At 40.8% G+C, this 17,620-nt stretch overlaps 1 protein-coding gene across 1 annotated transcript in view; it reads right to left on the reverse strand.

The window, feature by feature from the left end:
• Positions 1-367: 367 nt before the first annotated feature.
• The window catches only part of LOC123726692 (basic salivary proline-rich protein 2-like), a 35,084-nt gene continuing 17,831 nt past the window's right edge, over positions 368-17,620 (reverse strand). Inside the window, exon 3 of the mRNA XM_045694287.1 lies at positions 368-484. Within this exon, the coding sequence (XP_045550243.1) occupies positions 368-484 (117 nt within the window). The remainder of the gene's footprint in view (positions 485-17,620) is intronic.

Raw genomic sequence — 17,620 nt, forward strand, 5'->3', positions numbered from 1 at the left:
CCCGGAGCTCTCTCAGGCTAATTTGTTGAACATAGTAACTGTTGTCAGGGTGAAGCCGCCCATTTTGGATGCGTCTCCTTTGCCGTGTTTACGTTGGAACGGTCTGATTCCAGTGCCTGTGGCGGTCTGGATGTTACTATGGCTAGACAGACAGACAGGATGGGCTTGTCAATAACTGTCACTGTTAGAGGAGGAGGAAGACATGGCAGCCAAGTGCCTTTACCCGCCTGGTAACTCATACTATGGGTTGAGTGAGTCCCAAATGGTCTGACAATTCCTTATAGTGCACTGCTTTTGACCAGAGCTCTATGGGACTAGGGTGCCCATTTGAGACTCATCCAAAAACAAACACTTTGTATTGAAACATTCAGACTGCTCTCTGCCAGCCAAACAGATCCACGGCATCATCATCATCCTCATCCTCATCCTCCTCTCCTGCCCGACGGAAACACTTCTGGGTGGTATGGAACTTCATCACCCTGTTCTACAACACATGGAACTATGCAAATGACTGAAAAGAATCATGGAAGACAAAGAGACTACTACTAACTAATTAAAAAACGTGTCTGCTATCCAGCCACCCGCCCTTCCTGGTACGTCTGTCTACTGTTGTGTGTTGATGCAGGTAGTTCAAGCGTGAAACTGAGGTCCAAATGGAACCCTATTCCTTTTACAGTGCACCACAGGGCCCGTAGGACTCCCGTAGGACCCACCTGTTCACCTCAGGCTGTGGAACAACACTGCTAGATGGAGGAGATGCTTTAGACTGCTAACAGATATATGAGATAAATACGGCACTGTAATAGGATCACCTCCCTCTGAGAAAACAACTCATCCATTGTGTTGCATTTTATAATAATATCTACTGTTTTCCTCTGTGGTTTTACTCTTACAGAGTCGGGCACTGATATACTGCTGTGTGTGTGTGTGTGTGTGTGTGTGTGTGTGTGTGTGTGTGTGTGTGTGTGTGTGTGTGTGTGTGTGTGTGTGTGTGTGTGTGTGTGTGTGTGTGTGTGTGTGTGTGTGTGTGTGTGTTGCTTCCCTGAAGATCCTTCTGAATGATAAAAGCTCTACCAGACAGAGAAGAATGCAGAGAGAGAGACATCTATCTCTCTATCTATCTATCTATCTATCTATCTATCTATCTATCTATCTATCTATCTATCTATCTATCTATCTATCTATCTATCTATCTATCTATCTATCTATCTATCTATCTATCTATCTATCTATCTATCTATCTATCTATCTATCATCTATCTATCTATCTATCTATCTATCTGGTCTATCTATCTATCTATCTATCTATCTATCTATCTATCTATCTATCTATCTATCTATCTATCTATCTATCTATCTATCTATCTATCTATCTATCTATCTATCTATCTATCTATCTATCTATCTATCTATCTATCTATCTATCTATCTATCTATCATCTATCTATCTATCTATCTATCTATCTATCTATCTATCTATCTATCTATCTATCTATCTATCTATCTATCTATCTATCTATCTATCTATCTATCTATCTATCTATCTATCTATCTATCTATCTATCTATCTATCTATCTATCTATATCTTAGTAGAGAAGACACACATCTTCGCCAGGTCATTCTTCTGGATGAAAACAAAGGCGCTAACTGGCAGGATATACATATACAGTGAACACATACAGTGAACATATACAGTGAACATATACAGTGAACACATACAGTGAACATATACAGTGAACATATACAGTGAACATATACAGTGAACATATACAGTTAACACATACAGTGAACATATACAGTGAACATATACAGTGAACACATACAGTGAACACATACAGTGAACATATACAGTGAATACATACAGTGAACACATACAGTGAACATATACAGTGAACACATACAGTGAACATATACAGTGAACACATACAGTGAACATATACAGTGAACATATACAGTTAACACATACAGTGAACATATACAGTGACCACATACAGTGAACACATACAGTGAACACATACAGTGAACACATACAGTGAACATATACAGTGAACACATACAGTGAACACATACAGTGAACATATACAGTGAACATATACAGAGAACATATACAACAGAAGCAGGATCGGTCTTATTTCCTTTTTCCACTTTTTGTTACGTTACAGCCTTTTTTATGTATTCTATTTATTCCTCATCAATCTACACACAATACCCCATAAGGTTTTTATACATTTTTGCAAATGTATAAATTACTAAAAAAATACCTTATTTACATGAGTATTCAGACATTTTGTTATTAGACTTGAAATTGAGCTCAGATGCATCTTGTTTCCATTGATCATCCTTGAGATGTTTCTACAACTTGATTGGAGTCCACCTGTGGTAAATTCAATTGATTGGACATGATTTGGAAAGGCACACACCTGTTTATATAAGGTCCCTCAGTTTACAGTGCATGTCAGAGGATCTGCAGAGAAGAATGGGAGAAACTCCCCAAATACAGGTGTGCCAAGCTTGTAGCGTCATACCCAAGAAGACTCGAGGCTGTAATCGCTGCCAAAGGTGCTTCAACAAAGTACTGACTTTAGGGTCTGAATACTTATGTAAATGTGATACTTCCATTTTTCATTTTTAATAAAATAACAACAATTTCTAAAATGAGTTTTTGATTTGTAATTATGGGGTATTGTGATGTCCTTATGGAGTATTATGTGTAGATTGGTGAGGAAAAAAACATGTTTATCCATTTTAGAATAAGGCTGTAACTTAACAAAATGTGGAAAAAGTCAACTGTGTATGAAAACTTTCCGAATGCACTGGATATGCTCACTGTATATGATCATTGTGTGTGATCACTGCATATGTTCACTGTAAATATTCACTTAATATGTACATGCTTTATCACTTTATATTTTCACTGTATATACTCACTATATATGAGCAATGTAAATGTACATCAACAATCTATATGTTCACTATATATGTTCTCTGTATGTGTTCACTGTATATATTCACTGTCTATGTTCACTGTATATGTTCACTGTCTATGTTCACTGTATGTGTTCACTGTCTATGTTCACTGTATGTGTTCACTGTATATGTTCAATGTATATGTTCACTGTTAATGTTCTCTTTATATGTTCACTGTAAATGTATATGCTCACTCTATATGTCACATTTATTTATAAAGCCTTTCTTACATCAGCTGATATCTCAAAGTTCTGTACAGAAACCCAGCCTAAAACCCCAACCAGCATGCAATGCAGGTGTAGAAGCACGGTGGCTAGGAAAAACTCCCTAGAAAGGCCAGAACCTAGGAAGAAACCTAGAGAGGAACCAGGCTATGAGGGGTGGCCAGTCCTCTTCTGGCTGTGCCGGGTGGAGATTATAACAGAACATGGCCAAGATGTTCAAATGTTCATAAATGACCAGCAGGGTTAAATAATAATAATCACAGAGGTTGTCGAGGGTGCAACAAGTCAGCACCTCAGGAGTAAATGTCAGTTGGCTTTTCATAGCCGATCATTGAGAGTATCTCTACCGCTCCTGCTGTCTCTAGAGAGTTGAAAACAGCAGGTCTGGGACAGGTAGCACGTCCAGTGAACAGGTCAGGGTTCCATAGCCACAGGCAGAACAGTTGAAACTGGAGCAGCAGCACGGCCAGGTGGACTGGGGACAGCAAGGAGTCATCATGCCAGGTAGTCCTGAGGCATGGTCCTAGGGCTCAGGTCCTCCGAGAGAGATTTCCAGGCACAACTTGCAGACTTGTTTACGTGCTGCTGTGCATTTTCTGGCTAACTCTATATGTTCACTGTATATGTTCACTGTATATGTTCACAGCATAGTGAGTTATACAGTGAACATATACATTGAACATATACAGTGAACATATACAGTGATTATATACAGTGAACACATACAGTGAACATATACAGTGAACATATACAGTGATTATATACAGTGAACACATACAGTGAACACATACATTGAACACATACAGTGAACATATACAGTGAACATATACATTGAACACATACAGTGAACATATACAGTGAACACATACAGTGAACATATACAGTGAACATATACAGTGAACACATACAGTGAACACATACAGTGAACATATACAGTGAACATATACAGTGATTATACACAGTGAACACATACAGTGAACACATACATTGAACACATACAGTGAACATATACAGTGAACACATACATTGAACACATACAGTGAACATATACAGTGAACACATACATTTAACACATACAGTGAACATATACAGTGAACACATACAGTGAACACATACAGTGAACATATACAGTGAACATATACAGTGATTATATACAGTGAACACATACAGTGAACACATACATTGAACACATACAGTGAACACATACAGTGAACACATACAGTGAACACATACAGTGAACATATACAGTGAACACATACAGTGAACACATACAGTGAACACATACAGTGAACATATAGAGTGAACACATACAGTGAACACATACAGTGAACATATACAGTGAACATATACAGTGAACATATACAGTGATTATATACATTGAACACATACAGTGAACATATACAGTGAACATATACAGTGAACATATACAGTGATTATATACAGGGATTATATACAGTGAACACATACAGTGAACACATACAGTGAACATATACAGTGAACACATACAGTGAACACATACAGTGAACACATACAGTGATTATATACAGTGAACACATACAGTGAACACATACAGTGAACATATACAGTGAACACATACATTGAACACATACAGTGAACACATACAGTGAACACATACAGTGAACACATACAGTGAACATATACAGTGAACACATACAGTGAACACATACAGTGAACACATACAGTGAACATATAGAGTGAACACATACAGTGAACACATACAGTGAACATATACAGTGAACATATACAGTGAACATATACAGTGATTATATACATTGAACACATACAGTGAACATATACAGTGAACATATACAGTGAACATATACAGTGATTATATACAGGGATTATATACAGTGAACACATACAGTGAACACATACAGTGAACATATACAGTGAACACATACAGTGAACACATACAGTGAACACATACAGTGAACATATACAGTGATTATATACAGTGAACACATACAGTGAACACATACAGTGAACATATACAGTGAACATATACAGTGATTATATACAGTGAACACATACAGTGAACACATACATTGAACACATACAGTGAACATATACAGTGAACACATACAGTGAACACATACAGTGAACACATACAGTGAACATATACAGTGAACACATACAGTGAACACATACAGTGAACACATACAGTGAACATATACAGTGAACATATACAGTGATTATATACATTGAACACATACAGTGAACATATACAGTGAACATATACAGTGAACATATACAGTGATTATATACAGTGATTATATACAGTGAACACATACAGTGAACACATACAGTGAACATATACAGTGAACACATACAGTGAACACATACAGTGAACACATACAGTGAACATATACAGTGATTATATACAGTGAACACATACAGTGAACACATACAGTGAACATATACAGTGAACACATACAGTGAACACATACAGTGAACACATACAGTGAACATATACAGTGATTATATACAGTGAACACATACAGTGAACACATACAGTGAACACATACAGTGTTGGCTAAAGTGGGCCTTTCTGTTCTCATTTGATATTAGAACAATACCACATACTACATGTTATGGGCATATACAAATATACCACATTAACTAATTACTACAGACTACCACAAACACCTCCCCCTGCAACTGGATCTTGAATTTCCTGTCGGGCCACCCCCAGCTGCTAAGGGTTGGCAACAACACATCTGCCACGCTGACAACGGAGCTGATCGTGGACTACAGGAAAAAGGGGGCTGAACACATCCCCATTCACATCGATGGGGATATAGTGGATCAGAGACATCAGAGACAACAGTAGACAGCTGCCTCTGATTAGGAACCAAACTCAGCCCAAAACAAAGAAATACAAAACATAGAATGCCCACCCCACACCCAGACCTAACAAAATAGAGAAATAAACCGTCTGTCAGGGCAGGGCGTGACAGTACCCCCTCCAAAGGTGCGGACTCCCGGCCGCAAACCTGAACCTGTAGGGGAGGGTCCGGGTGGGCATCTATTCTTGGTGGCGGCTCTGGTTCAGGGCATAGCCTCCACTCCGCCCGCTGATCCCCCACTTCTGTGTCGCTGGAGGAACCAGACCGTGGATCATCACCGAAGACTCCGGACTGCAGACCGCCCACCAAAAACTCCGGGCTGCAGGCCGTCTCAGGAGGTTCCGGGCTGCAGGCCGTCTCAGGAGGTTCCGGGCTGGAGGCTCCCGACTGGGGAGCGTCGCTGGAGGCTCCGGACTGGGGAGCGTCGCTGGAGGTTCCGGACTGGGGACCGTCGCTGCAGGCTCCGCGCCATGGATCATCACTACAGGTTCCGCACCATGGATCATCACTGGAGGCTCCGGGCCATGGATCATCACTGGAGGCTTCGCGCCATGGATCATCCCTGGAGGCTTCGTGCCATGGATCATCACTGGAGACTCCGGGCCATGGATCATCACTGGAGGCTTTGTGCCATGGATCATCCCTGGAGGCTTCGTGCGTGGAGCCAGAACGGGTCTCACCGGACTGAGGAGACGTACTGACAGCCTGGTACGTATGCAGGCACAGGACGTACTGGGCTGTCGAGGCGCACTGGAGGGAGAGTGCGAGGAGCAGGTACATGCTCACCACGATAAGCACGGGGAGTTGGCTCAGGTCTCAACCCTGACTCCGCCAATCTACCCGTGTGCCCCCCCCCCCCAAAAAAAAAATTGGGGGCTGCGTCTCCTGCTTCCCCGGCAAGCTTCTGTATCTCTCCAATACTTGCCCCCAAGTCCAGTCTATCCTCTCTCGCAACTCCTCCAGAGACCAGGAATCCATCTCCTCCCGGGCACGCTGCTTGATCCAGTTGTGGTGGGTAGTTCTGTAACGACTGTCGTAGAGAGGGGACCAAGATGCAGCGTGGTAAGTGCTCATGATTTTATTCCACTATGAAACACTTGAACAAAATAACAAAACAAGCCAACAGTTCTGTAAGGTACAGAAAACTAAACAGAAAACAACTACCCACAAACACAGTGTCACGTTCTAACCAGTAAAGGGGTTATTTGTTATTGTAGTTTGGTCAGGACGTGGCAGGGGGGTATTTGTTTTATGTGGTTCGGGGTGTGTGTTTATGTAGAGGGGTGTTTGGTTAGCGTTTTCCGGGGTTTTTGGGCTATGTTCTATGTTAGTATATTTCTATGTTCTAGTCTAGTCTTTTTAGTTCTATGTTTAGTTTATTGATTTGGCCTTCAATTGGAGGCAGCTGTTCCTCGTTGCCTCTGATTGAAGGTCCTATATAGAGGGGTTTGTTTTGTTTGGGTTTTGTGGGAAGTTGTGATTGCATAGCTGTGTTTAGCCTGTAATCCTGTTCGTTCGATCGTTTTCTTGTTTTGTTACGTGTTCAATAAAGTTAAGATGAGCACTCAACCCGCTGCATTTTGGTCCACTACCTACAACGACCGTTACACACAGGTGGGAAAAGGCTGCCTAAGTGTGATTCCTAATCAGAGACAACGATAGACAGCTGCCTCTGATTAGGAACCATACTCGGCCCAAAACAAAGAAATACTAAACATAGAATGCCCCCCCCCCCACACCCTGACAAAATAGAGAAGTAAACCGTCTCTCTCAGGTCAGGGCGTGACAAGCATACTAACTAAATACCACAAAAAAATTATTCAGCACCAAATCCCATCTAAAAGACTCTGAGGATGTTGTCTTGAGGATGTTGTCTTGTGTTGACTACAGTAACCGTAAAATCCTTGGTTTCATGCATGTTAATATTAGAAGCCTCCTCCCTAAGTTTGTTTTGTTCACAGCTTTAGGACACTCCGCCAACCCGGATGTCCTAGCCGTGTCTGAATCCTGGCTTAGGGAGGCCACCAAAAATCCTGACATTTCCATCCCTAACTATAAAATTTTCAGACAAGATAGAACTGCCAAAAGGGACGGAGTTGCAATCTACTCCAGCGATAGCCTGCAGAGTTCTGTCATACTATCCAGGTCTGTGCCCAAACAATTCAAGCTTCTACTTTTAAAAATCCACCTTTCCAGAAACAAATCTCTCACAGTTGCATCTTGTTAAAGACCCCCTCAGCCCCCAGCTGTTCCCTGGACACCATATGTGAATTGATTGCCCCCCATCTATCTTTAGAGTTTGTACTGTTAGGTGACCTAAACTGGGACATGCTTAAAACACCCCGGCTGTCCTACAACCTAAGCTTGATGCCCTCAATCTCACACAAATTATCAAGGAGCCTACCAGGTACAACCCTAAAACCGTAAACATGGGCACCCTCTTAGATATCATCCTGACCAATTTGCCCTCTAAATACACCTCTGCAGTCTTCAACCAGGATCTCAGTGATCACTGCCTCATTGCCTGCATCCGTAATGGGTCTGCGGTCAAACGACCACCCCTCATCACTGTCAAACACTCCCTAAAATACTTCAGCGAGCAGGCCTTTCTAATCGACCTGGCCGGGTATCCTGGAAGGATATTGACCTCATCCTGTCAGTAGAGGATGCCTGGTTGCTCTTTAAAAGTGCTTTCCTCTCCATCTTAAATAACTATAAATAAGTAACTTAGAATAGATATAGCAATTGATTCACCCCAACTTGACTGCCCTTGAGCAGCACAAAAACATCCTGTGGCGATCTGCATTAGCATCGAATAGCCCCCGCGATATGCAACTTTTCAGGGAAGTCAGGAACCAATATACTCAGTCAGTTAGGAAAGCTAAGGCTAGCTTTTTCAAACAGAAATTTGCATCCTGTAGCACTAATTCCAAAAAGTTTTGGGACACTGTAGAGTCCATGGAGAACAAGAGCACCTCCTCCCAGCTGCCCATTGCACTGAGGATAGGAAACATTGTCACCACCGATCAGCAGACTCAATAGCCTTGACTTCTCAAATGACTGCCTCGCCTGGTTCACCAACTACTTCTCAAATAGAGTTCAGTGTGTCAAATCGGAGGGCCTGTTGTCCAGACCTCCAGCAGTGTCTATGGGGGTTCCACAGGGTTCTATTCTCAGGCCGACTCTTTTCTCTGTATATATACACCAATGATGTTGCTCTTGCTGCTGGGGATTCTCTGATCCACCTCTACACAGACGACACCATTCTGTATACATCTGGCCCTTCTTTGGACACAGTGCTAACAAACCTCCAACGAGCTTCAATGCCATACAACACTCATTCCGAGGCCTCCAACTGCTTTTAAACGCAAGTAAAACTAAGTGCATGCTCTTCAACTGAATGCTGCCCTCCCACCCGACTAGCATCACTACTCTGGACGGTTCTGACTTAGAATATGTGGACAACTACAAATACCTAGGTGTCTGGTTAGACTGTAAATTCTCCTCAGACTCACATTAAGCGTCTCCAATCCAAAATTAAATCTAGAATCAGCTTCCTATTTCGCAACAAAGCATCCTTCACTCATGCTGCCAAACATACCCTCGTAAAACTGACCATCCTACCGATCCTTGACTTCGATGATGTCATTCACAAAATAGCCTCCAACACTCTACTCAGCAAATTGGATGTAGTCTATCACAGTGCCATCCGTTTTGTCACCAAAGCCCCATATACTACCCACCACTGTGACCTGTATGCTCTCGTTGGCTGGCCCTCACTAAAAATGTGTCGCCTAGCCCACTGGCTCCAAGTCATCTATAAGTCTATGCTAGGTAAAGCCCCGCCTTATGTCAGCTCACTGGTCACCACAGCAACACCCACCCGTAGCACGCGCTCCAGCAGGTCTATCTCACTTGTCACCCCCAAAGCCAATTCCTCATTGTCCGCCTTTCCTTCCAGTTCTCTGCTGCCAATGACTGGAACGAATTGCAAAAATCACTGAAGCTGGAGTCTTATATCTCCCTCTCTAACTTTAAGTATCAGCTGTCAGAGCAGCTTACCGATCACTGTACCTGTACATAGCCAATCTGTAAATAGCCCACCCAACTACCTCATCCCCATATTGTTACTTATCCTTTTGCTCTTTTGCACCCTAGTATCTCTACTAGCACATCATCTTCTGCACATCTATCACTCCAGTGTTAATGCTAAATTGTAATTATTTCACCTCTATGGCCTATTTATTGCCTTACCTCCCTACTCTTCTACATTTGCACTCACTGAGCATAGATTTTTCTATTGTGTTATTGACTGTACATTTGTTTATGTGTAACTCTGTGTTGTTTTTGTCTCACTGTTTTGCTTTATCTTGACCAGGTCGCAGTTGTAAATGAGAACTTGTTCTCAACTGGCCTACCTGGTTAAATAAAGGTGAAAAAAATAAATACAAATTAAAATTAGCTGAATCCGCTAGCCTCATACAACCAATTGTATCAAAGGAAACCACTGAGAGGAACATGTATATATGCTAATTGAAAACAATAATTTACTGGTGTAAAGTAATACACGGAGAGAGCTACATATTGTTCAGCAAATTAATTATGCAAGCACAGAAAATATATAATGACATTTATACAGTATTACTGTAATTCATGATTGTCTGTTTATCTGTCTGTCTGTCTGTCTGACTGTCTGTCTGTTACTTACTCTGGCGTTTGCAGTCCGCATGCTATAGTGTATGACTGTTGGTTTTACACCTGAAGGGTCTGCCTCACCTGAAGATTCTACCTCACCTGAAGAGCCTGTTTGCTCAAGCCTCGTTTGAGCCTGTCAACAGTCACAGGAAGCCAACTCCCCCCTCCCTTCTTCCATTACCCCAATTACCCCCCTTCACCTCCGTTGCCCCCCCCCACACACACACACACACACCCTCCTCCTCCCCCGCCACCTCCCAAAAACATGTCTGATTTATGTAACTGTCTAGCTGCCTCTACCTGGCCCGGCTGCACGGTGGTTTCCGCTAGCAGGGATTCTGATTTGATGTCAGGAGAATCTGAAGGGGGGTTGATCCGATTGAAAGAGAAGCAACATACATTGCTGTCTGGTCCCGTTTGGAATGGAGCTATGCAGAACACTGGAGACAGGGGAAATATAAAAAAATAACAAGAAAAGTACATTTCCTGAAGAAAATGTGGTGTTATTGTTAGCTTGTTTTAAAGTATTTAGGGTTGTGAATTAAGTTTCAGCAGTGGTAGGGACTGGTTATAGTTATAGTAGTGGTAGTGACTACAGTAGAAATGGTAGTGACTGGTTATAGTTATAGTAATGGTAGTGTCTACAGTAGTAATGGTAGTGACTACATTAGTAGTGGTAGTGACTGGTTATAGTTATAGTAGTGGTAGTGACTGGTTATAGTTATAGTAGTGGTAGTGACTGGTTATAGTAATGGTAGTGACTGGTTATAGTAGTGGTAGTGACTGGTTATAGTTATAGTAGTGGTAGTGACTGGTTATAGTAGTGGTAGTGACTGGTTATAGTAATGGTAGTGACTGGTTATAGTAGTGGTAGTGACTGGTTATAGTAATGGTAGTGACTGGTTATAGTAATGGTAGTGACTGGTTATAGTAGTGGTAGTGACTGGTTATAGTAATGGTAGTGTCTGGTTATAGTAATGGTAGTGACTGGTTATAGTAGTGGTAGTGACTGGTTATAGTTATAGTAGTGGTAGTGACTGGTTATAGTAGTGGTAGTGACTGGTTATAGTAGTGGTAGTGACTGGTTATAGTTATAGTAGTGGTAGTGTCTGGTTATAGTAGTGACTGGTTATAGTAATGGTAGTGACTGGTTATAGTAGTGGTAGTGACTGGTTATAGTAGTGGTAGTGACTGGTTATAGTAATGGTAGTGACTGGTTATAGTAGTGGTAGAGTCTGGTTATAGTAGTGGTAGTGACTGGTTATAGTAGTGGTAGTGACTGGTTATACTAGTGGTAGTGACTGGTTATAGTAGTGGTAGTGACTGGTTATAGTAGTGGTAGTGACTGGTTATAGTAGTGGTAGTGACTGGTTATAGTAATGGTAGTGACTGGTTATAGTAGTGGTAGTGACTGGTTATACTAGTGGTAGTGACTGGTTATAGTAGTGGTAGTGACTGGTTATAGTAGTGGTAGTGACTGGTTATAGTAGTGGTAGTGACTGGTTATAGTAATGGTAGTGACTGGTTATAGTAGTGGTAGTGACTGGTTATACTAGTGGTAGTGACTGGTTATAGTAGTGGTAGTGACTGGTTATAGTAGTGGTAGTGACTGGTTATAGTAGTGGTAGTGACTGGTTATAGTAATGGTAGTGACTGGTTATAGTAGTGGTAGGGACTGGTTATAGTAGTGGTAGTGACTGGTTATAGTAGTGGTAGTGACTGGTTATAGTAGTGGTAGTGACTGGTTATAGTAATGGTAGTGACTGGTTATAGTAGTGGTAGTGACTGGTTATAGTAGTGGTAGTGACTGGTTATAGTAGTGGTAGTGACTGGTTATAGTAATGGTAGTGACTGGTTATAGTAGTGGTAGTGACTGGTTATACTAGTGGTAGTGACTGGTTATAGTAGTGGTAGTGACTGGTTATAGTAGTGGTAGTGACTGGTTATAGTAGTGGTAGTGACTGGTTATAGTAATGGTAGTGACTGGTTATAGTAGTGGTAGTGACTGGTTATAGTATTGGTAGTGACTGGTTATAGTAGTGGTAGTGACTGGTTATAGTAGTGGTAGTGACTGGTTATACTAGTGGTAGTGACTGGTTGTAGTAGTGGTAGTGACTGGTTATAGTAGTGGTAGTGACTGGTTATAGTAGTGGTAGTGACTGGTTATAGTGGTGGTGGTGGTGACTGGTTATAGTAGTAGTGGTAGTGACTGGTTATAGTAGTGGTAGTGACTGGTTATAGTAGTGGTAGTGACTGGTTATAGTTATAGCAGTGGTAGTGACTGGTTATAGTAATGGTAGTGACTGGTTATAGTAGTGGTAGTGACTGGTTATAGTTATAGTAGTGGTAGTGACTGGTTATAGTAGTGGTAGTGACTGGTTATAGTAATGCTAGTGACTGGTTATAGTAGTGGTGGTGACTGGTTATAGTGGTGGTGGTGGTGACTGGTTATAGTAGTGGTAGTGTCTGGTTATAGTAGTGGTGGTGACTGGTTATAGTGGTGGTGGTGGTGACTGGTTATAGTAGTGGTGGTGACTGGTTATAGTAGTGGTGGTGACTGGTTATAGTAGTGGTAGTGACTGGTTATAGTAGTGGTAGTGACTGGTTATAGTAGTGGTAGTGACTGGTTATAGTAGTGGTAGTGACTGGTTATAGTTATAGTAGTGGTAGTGACTGGTTATAGTAGTGGTAGTGACTGGTTATAGTAGTGGTAGTGACTGGTTATAGTAGTGGTAGTGACTGGTTATAGTAGTGGTAGTGTCTGGTTATAGTAGTGGTAGTGACTGGTTATAGTAGTGGTAGTGACTGGTTATAGTAATGGTAGTGACTGGTTATAGTTATAGTTGTGGTAGTGACTGGTTATAGTAGTGGTAGTGACTGGTTATAGTTATAGTTGTGGTAGTGACTGGTTATAGTAATGGTAGTGACTGGTTATAGTAGTGGTAGTTTCTACAGTAGTAGTGGTAGTGACTGGTTATAGTAGTGGTAGTGACTGGTTATAGTAGTGGTAGTGTCTGGTTATTGTAGTGATAGTGACTGGTTATAGTAGTGGTAGTGACTGGTTATAGTAGTGGTAGTGACTGGTTATAGTAGTGGTAGTGACTGGTTATAGTAATGGTAGTGACTGCTTATAGTAGTGGTAGTGACTGGTTATAGTAGTGGTAGTGACTGGTTATAGTAGTGGTAGTGACTGGTTATAGTAGTGGTAGTGTCTGGTTATTGTAGTGATAGTGACTGGTTATAGTAGTGGTAGTGACTGGTTATAGTAGTGGTAGTGACTGGTTATAGTAGTGGTAGTGACTGGTTATAGTAGTGGTAGTGTCTGGTTATAGTAGTGGTAGTGACTGGTTATAGTAGTGGTAGTGACTGGTTATAGTAGTGGTAGTGACTGGTTATAGTAGTGGTCGTGACTGGTTATAGTAGTGGTAGTGACTGGTTATAGTAGTGGTAGTGACTGGTTATAGTAGTGGTAGTGACTGGTTATAGTAGTGGTAGTGACTGGTTATAGTAATGGTAGTGACTGCTTATAGTAGTGGTAGTGACTGGTTATAGTAGTGGTAGTGACTGGTTATAGTAGTGGTAGTGACTGGTTATAGTAGTGGTAGTGACTGGTTATAGTAGTGGTAGTGACTGGTTATAGTAGTGGTAGTGACTGGTTATAGTAGTGGTAGTGACTGGTTATAGTTATAGTAGTGGTAGTGACTGGTTATAGTAGTGGTAGTGACTGGTTATAGTAGTGGTAGTGACTGGTTATAGTAATGGTAGTGACTGGTTATAGTAGTGGTAGTGACTGGTTATAGTAGTGGTAGTGACTGGTTATAGTAGTGGTAGTGTCTGGTTATAGTAATGGTAGTGACTGGTTATAGTAATGGTAGTGTCTGGTTATAGTAGTGGTAGTGACTGGTTATAGTAGTGGTAGTGACTGGTTATAGTAGTGGTAGTGTCTGGTTATAGTAGTGGTAGTGACTGGTTATAGTAGTGGTAGTGACTGGTTATAGTAGTGGTAGTGACTGGTTATAGTAGTGGTAGTGACTGGTTATAGTAGTGGTAGTGACTGGTTATAGTTATAGTAGTGGTAGTGACTGGTTATAGTAGTGGTAGTGACTGGTTATAGTAGTGGTAGTGACTGGTTATAGTAGTGGTAGTGACTGGTTATAGTAGTGATTGTAGTAGTAATGGTGGTTATAGTTGAAAAAGTAGTTCGATTGAAAGATTGATTGATTGGAAATTATAAGATATGATGATAGTTGTGGTCAGTAGTTGTGGCCAGTAGTTGTGTGGTCAGTAGTTGTGGTCAGTAGTTGTGTGGTCAGTAGTTGTGGTCAGTAGTTGTGGGGTCAGTAGTTGTGGTCAGTAGTTGTGTGGTCAGTAGTTGTGGGGTCAGTAGTTGTGGTCTGTAGTTGTGGTCAGTAGTTGTGGTCAGTAGTTGTGGTCAGTAGTTGTGTGGTCAGTAGTTGTGGTCAGAGGTTGTGGTCAGTAGTTGTGGTCAGTAGTTGTGTGGTCAGTAGTTGTGGTTCAGTAGTTGTGGTCAGTAGTTGTGGTCAGTAGTTGTGTGGTCAGTAGTTGTGGTCAGTAGTTGTGGTCAGTAGTTGTGGTCAGTAGTTGTGGTCAGTAGCTGTGTGGTCAGTAGTTGTGGTCAGTAGTTGTGGTCAGTAGTTTTGTGGTCAGTAGTTGTGGTCAGTAGTTGTGGTCAGTAGTTGTGTGGTCAGTAGTTGTGGTCAGTAGTTGTGTGGTCAGTAGTTGTGGTCAGTAGTTGTGGTCAGTAGTTGTGGTCAGTAGTTGTGTGGTCAGTAGTTGTGGTCAGTAGTTGTGGTCACTAGTTGTGGTCAGTAGTTGTGGTGAGATTGATTGATTGTTAGATAGGATAGTATAGCCTTAACATGTAAAAGTAGCTGTGGTGAGATTGATTGATTGACTGATTGATTGATTGATTGATTGATTGATAGAATAGCCTTAACATGTAAAAGTAGCTGTGGTGAGATTGAGTGATTGATTGACTGATTGATTGATTGATTGATTGATTGATTGATAGAATAGCCTTAACATGTAAAAGTTGGTTTGATGTGTCTAGCTTGAACGGTTCAAGACTTATTGTTGATGAGTTATTCATGCTAATTTATGCAAATTCATATTGTTATAGTTGATAAAGATTTCAAAGAATTTGAAGTTAGGCTAGCCTGAACGTTTTAAAGTTGGCCAAGGAGCAGGACCATTTTGAATAGCTACCGCTGTATTCCCATGGTTCTCATTCAAACCCCTGTTCATTTATGCACATTTCTAACGGCTATATTTCAAAAAGCATACACAGCATCAAAAGGTAATTTGACATGCTGTAATGAAGCTCAGTAGCTCTCATCAAACACACTAATTATTTAATTCCCCTTATAAATTGTTTAGCACATTCATTTGCCCCCATATATCTAGTAATTCATTTTTCCTAAATGTATATATTGTTGTTCTTCTCTTCTGCCAGCATCATGGGTATTTACTGTGCTCAACACTAATTATGTGTTGAGGAAATGTCAAGTTGCATTGTGACGCATTTCAGTTTCATATTTAAATGCAGTAATTTGTCATTTTGCAATCCTCCCAGTGGATGTCAGGTTCAGGTGGACATGAACACTTGCTATTGATGAGAATATCTCAATGTTGGTTTGGAGTTGATAGCTTAAATGGTGAGAAGTGGAGAACTGTAGATTTGTTGCCCTTTTAAATATTGAAATGCATTCGGAGTTCATTTAAATATTGAAATGCATTCGGAGTTCATTTAAATATTGAAATGCATTCGGAGTTCATTTAAATATTGTTATAGTTCAAAAGGTATAAACGCTGGGACAGCGTGGACATTTGGAAGTTGGTTTCATTTTAATAGCTTAAATTGTTTAAGGTTTAGAGCGGAATAAATAGAATAATAATAACTATTAAAGTAGAAATGTGGTGTGCTTGCTAGCTTGTTTTATAGTATTTATAGTTTTGAAACTGTGTTCATATTTTTGGCAATACATCTTTGAAGTGTTATGCTAATGCATGCTAATTTCCACTGTTTATAGTTAATACAAGTTTTTAAGAATTTAGGATAGCCTGAACATGAGAAAGTTTGTTTAGTATCTCTAGCTTTGAACGGTTGAAGAGTTACTGTTCATGAGTAATTTTATTTAAAAAATGAATGAAAATGTATATAATTATAATTTATAAAAGTTTTTGAACATTTTAAGTTAAGATTGCCTGAACATGTGACACTTGGTTTGGTGTCTCCAGCTTTGAAAAGTTCAAGAGTTTCTGTTGGTGAGTTATTTTATGCTAGTTTATGCTAAAGTCTTAATAATTTTGATAAATTTGCGTTAAATCCCTCACCAACATTAAACGGTGTAGGAGGAGGTTTTACCGTCCAAGTCTATGGTCCTTTTTTCCATTGAATCGCATTGGAAACTAATTTAACTATTTTCATAGTTCAAAAAGTATACATTTTATGAAAACTATTTAGTCAAGCAATCTACTTTTTCTAAATGTTGTTACTTTACAGCCTTATTTTAAAAGGGATTAAAATATATATATATATTTGTATATCACATTTACATACGTATTCAGACCCTTTACTCAGTACTTTGTTGAAGCACCTTTGGCAGCGATTACAGCCTCGAGACTTCTTGGGTATCAAGCTACAAACTTGGCACACCTGTATTTGGGGAGTTTCTCCCATTCTTCTCTGCAGATCCTCTCAAGCTCTGTCAGGTTGGATGGGGAGCGTCGCAGCACAGCTATTTTCAGGTCTCTCCAGAGATGTTCTATCATGTTCAAGACGGGCTCTGGCTGGGCCACTCAAGGACATTCAGAGACTTGTCCCGAAGCCACTCCTGCGTTGTCTT

The sequence above is a fragment of the Salmo salar genome, chromosome ssa01 (genome assembly GCF_905237065.1).
Source record: "Salmo salar chromosome ssa01, Ssal_v3.1, whole genome shotgun sequence".
NCBI lineage: Eukaryota > Metazoa > Chordata > Actinopteri > Salmoniformes > Salmonidae > Salmo > Salmo salar.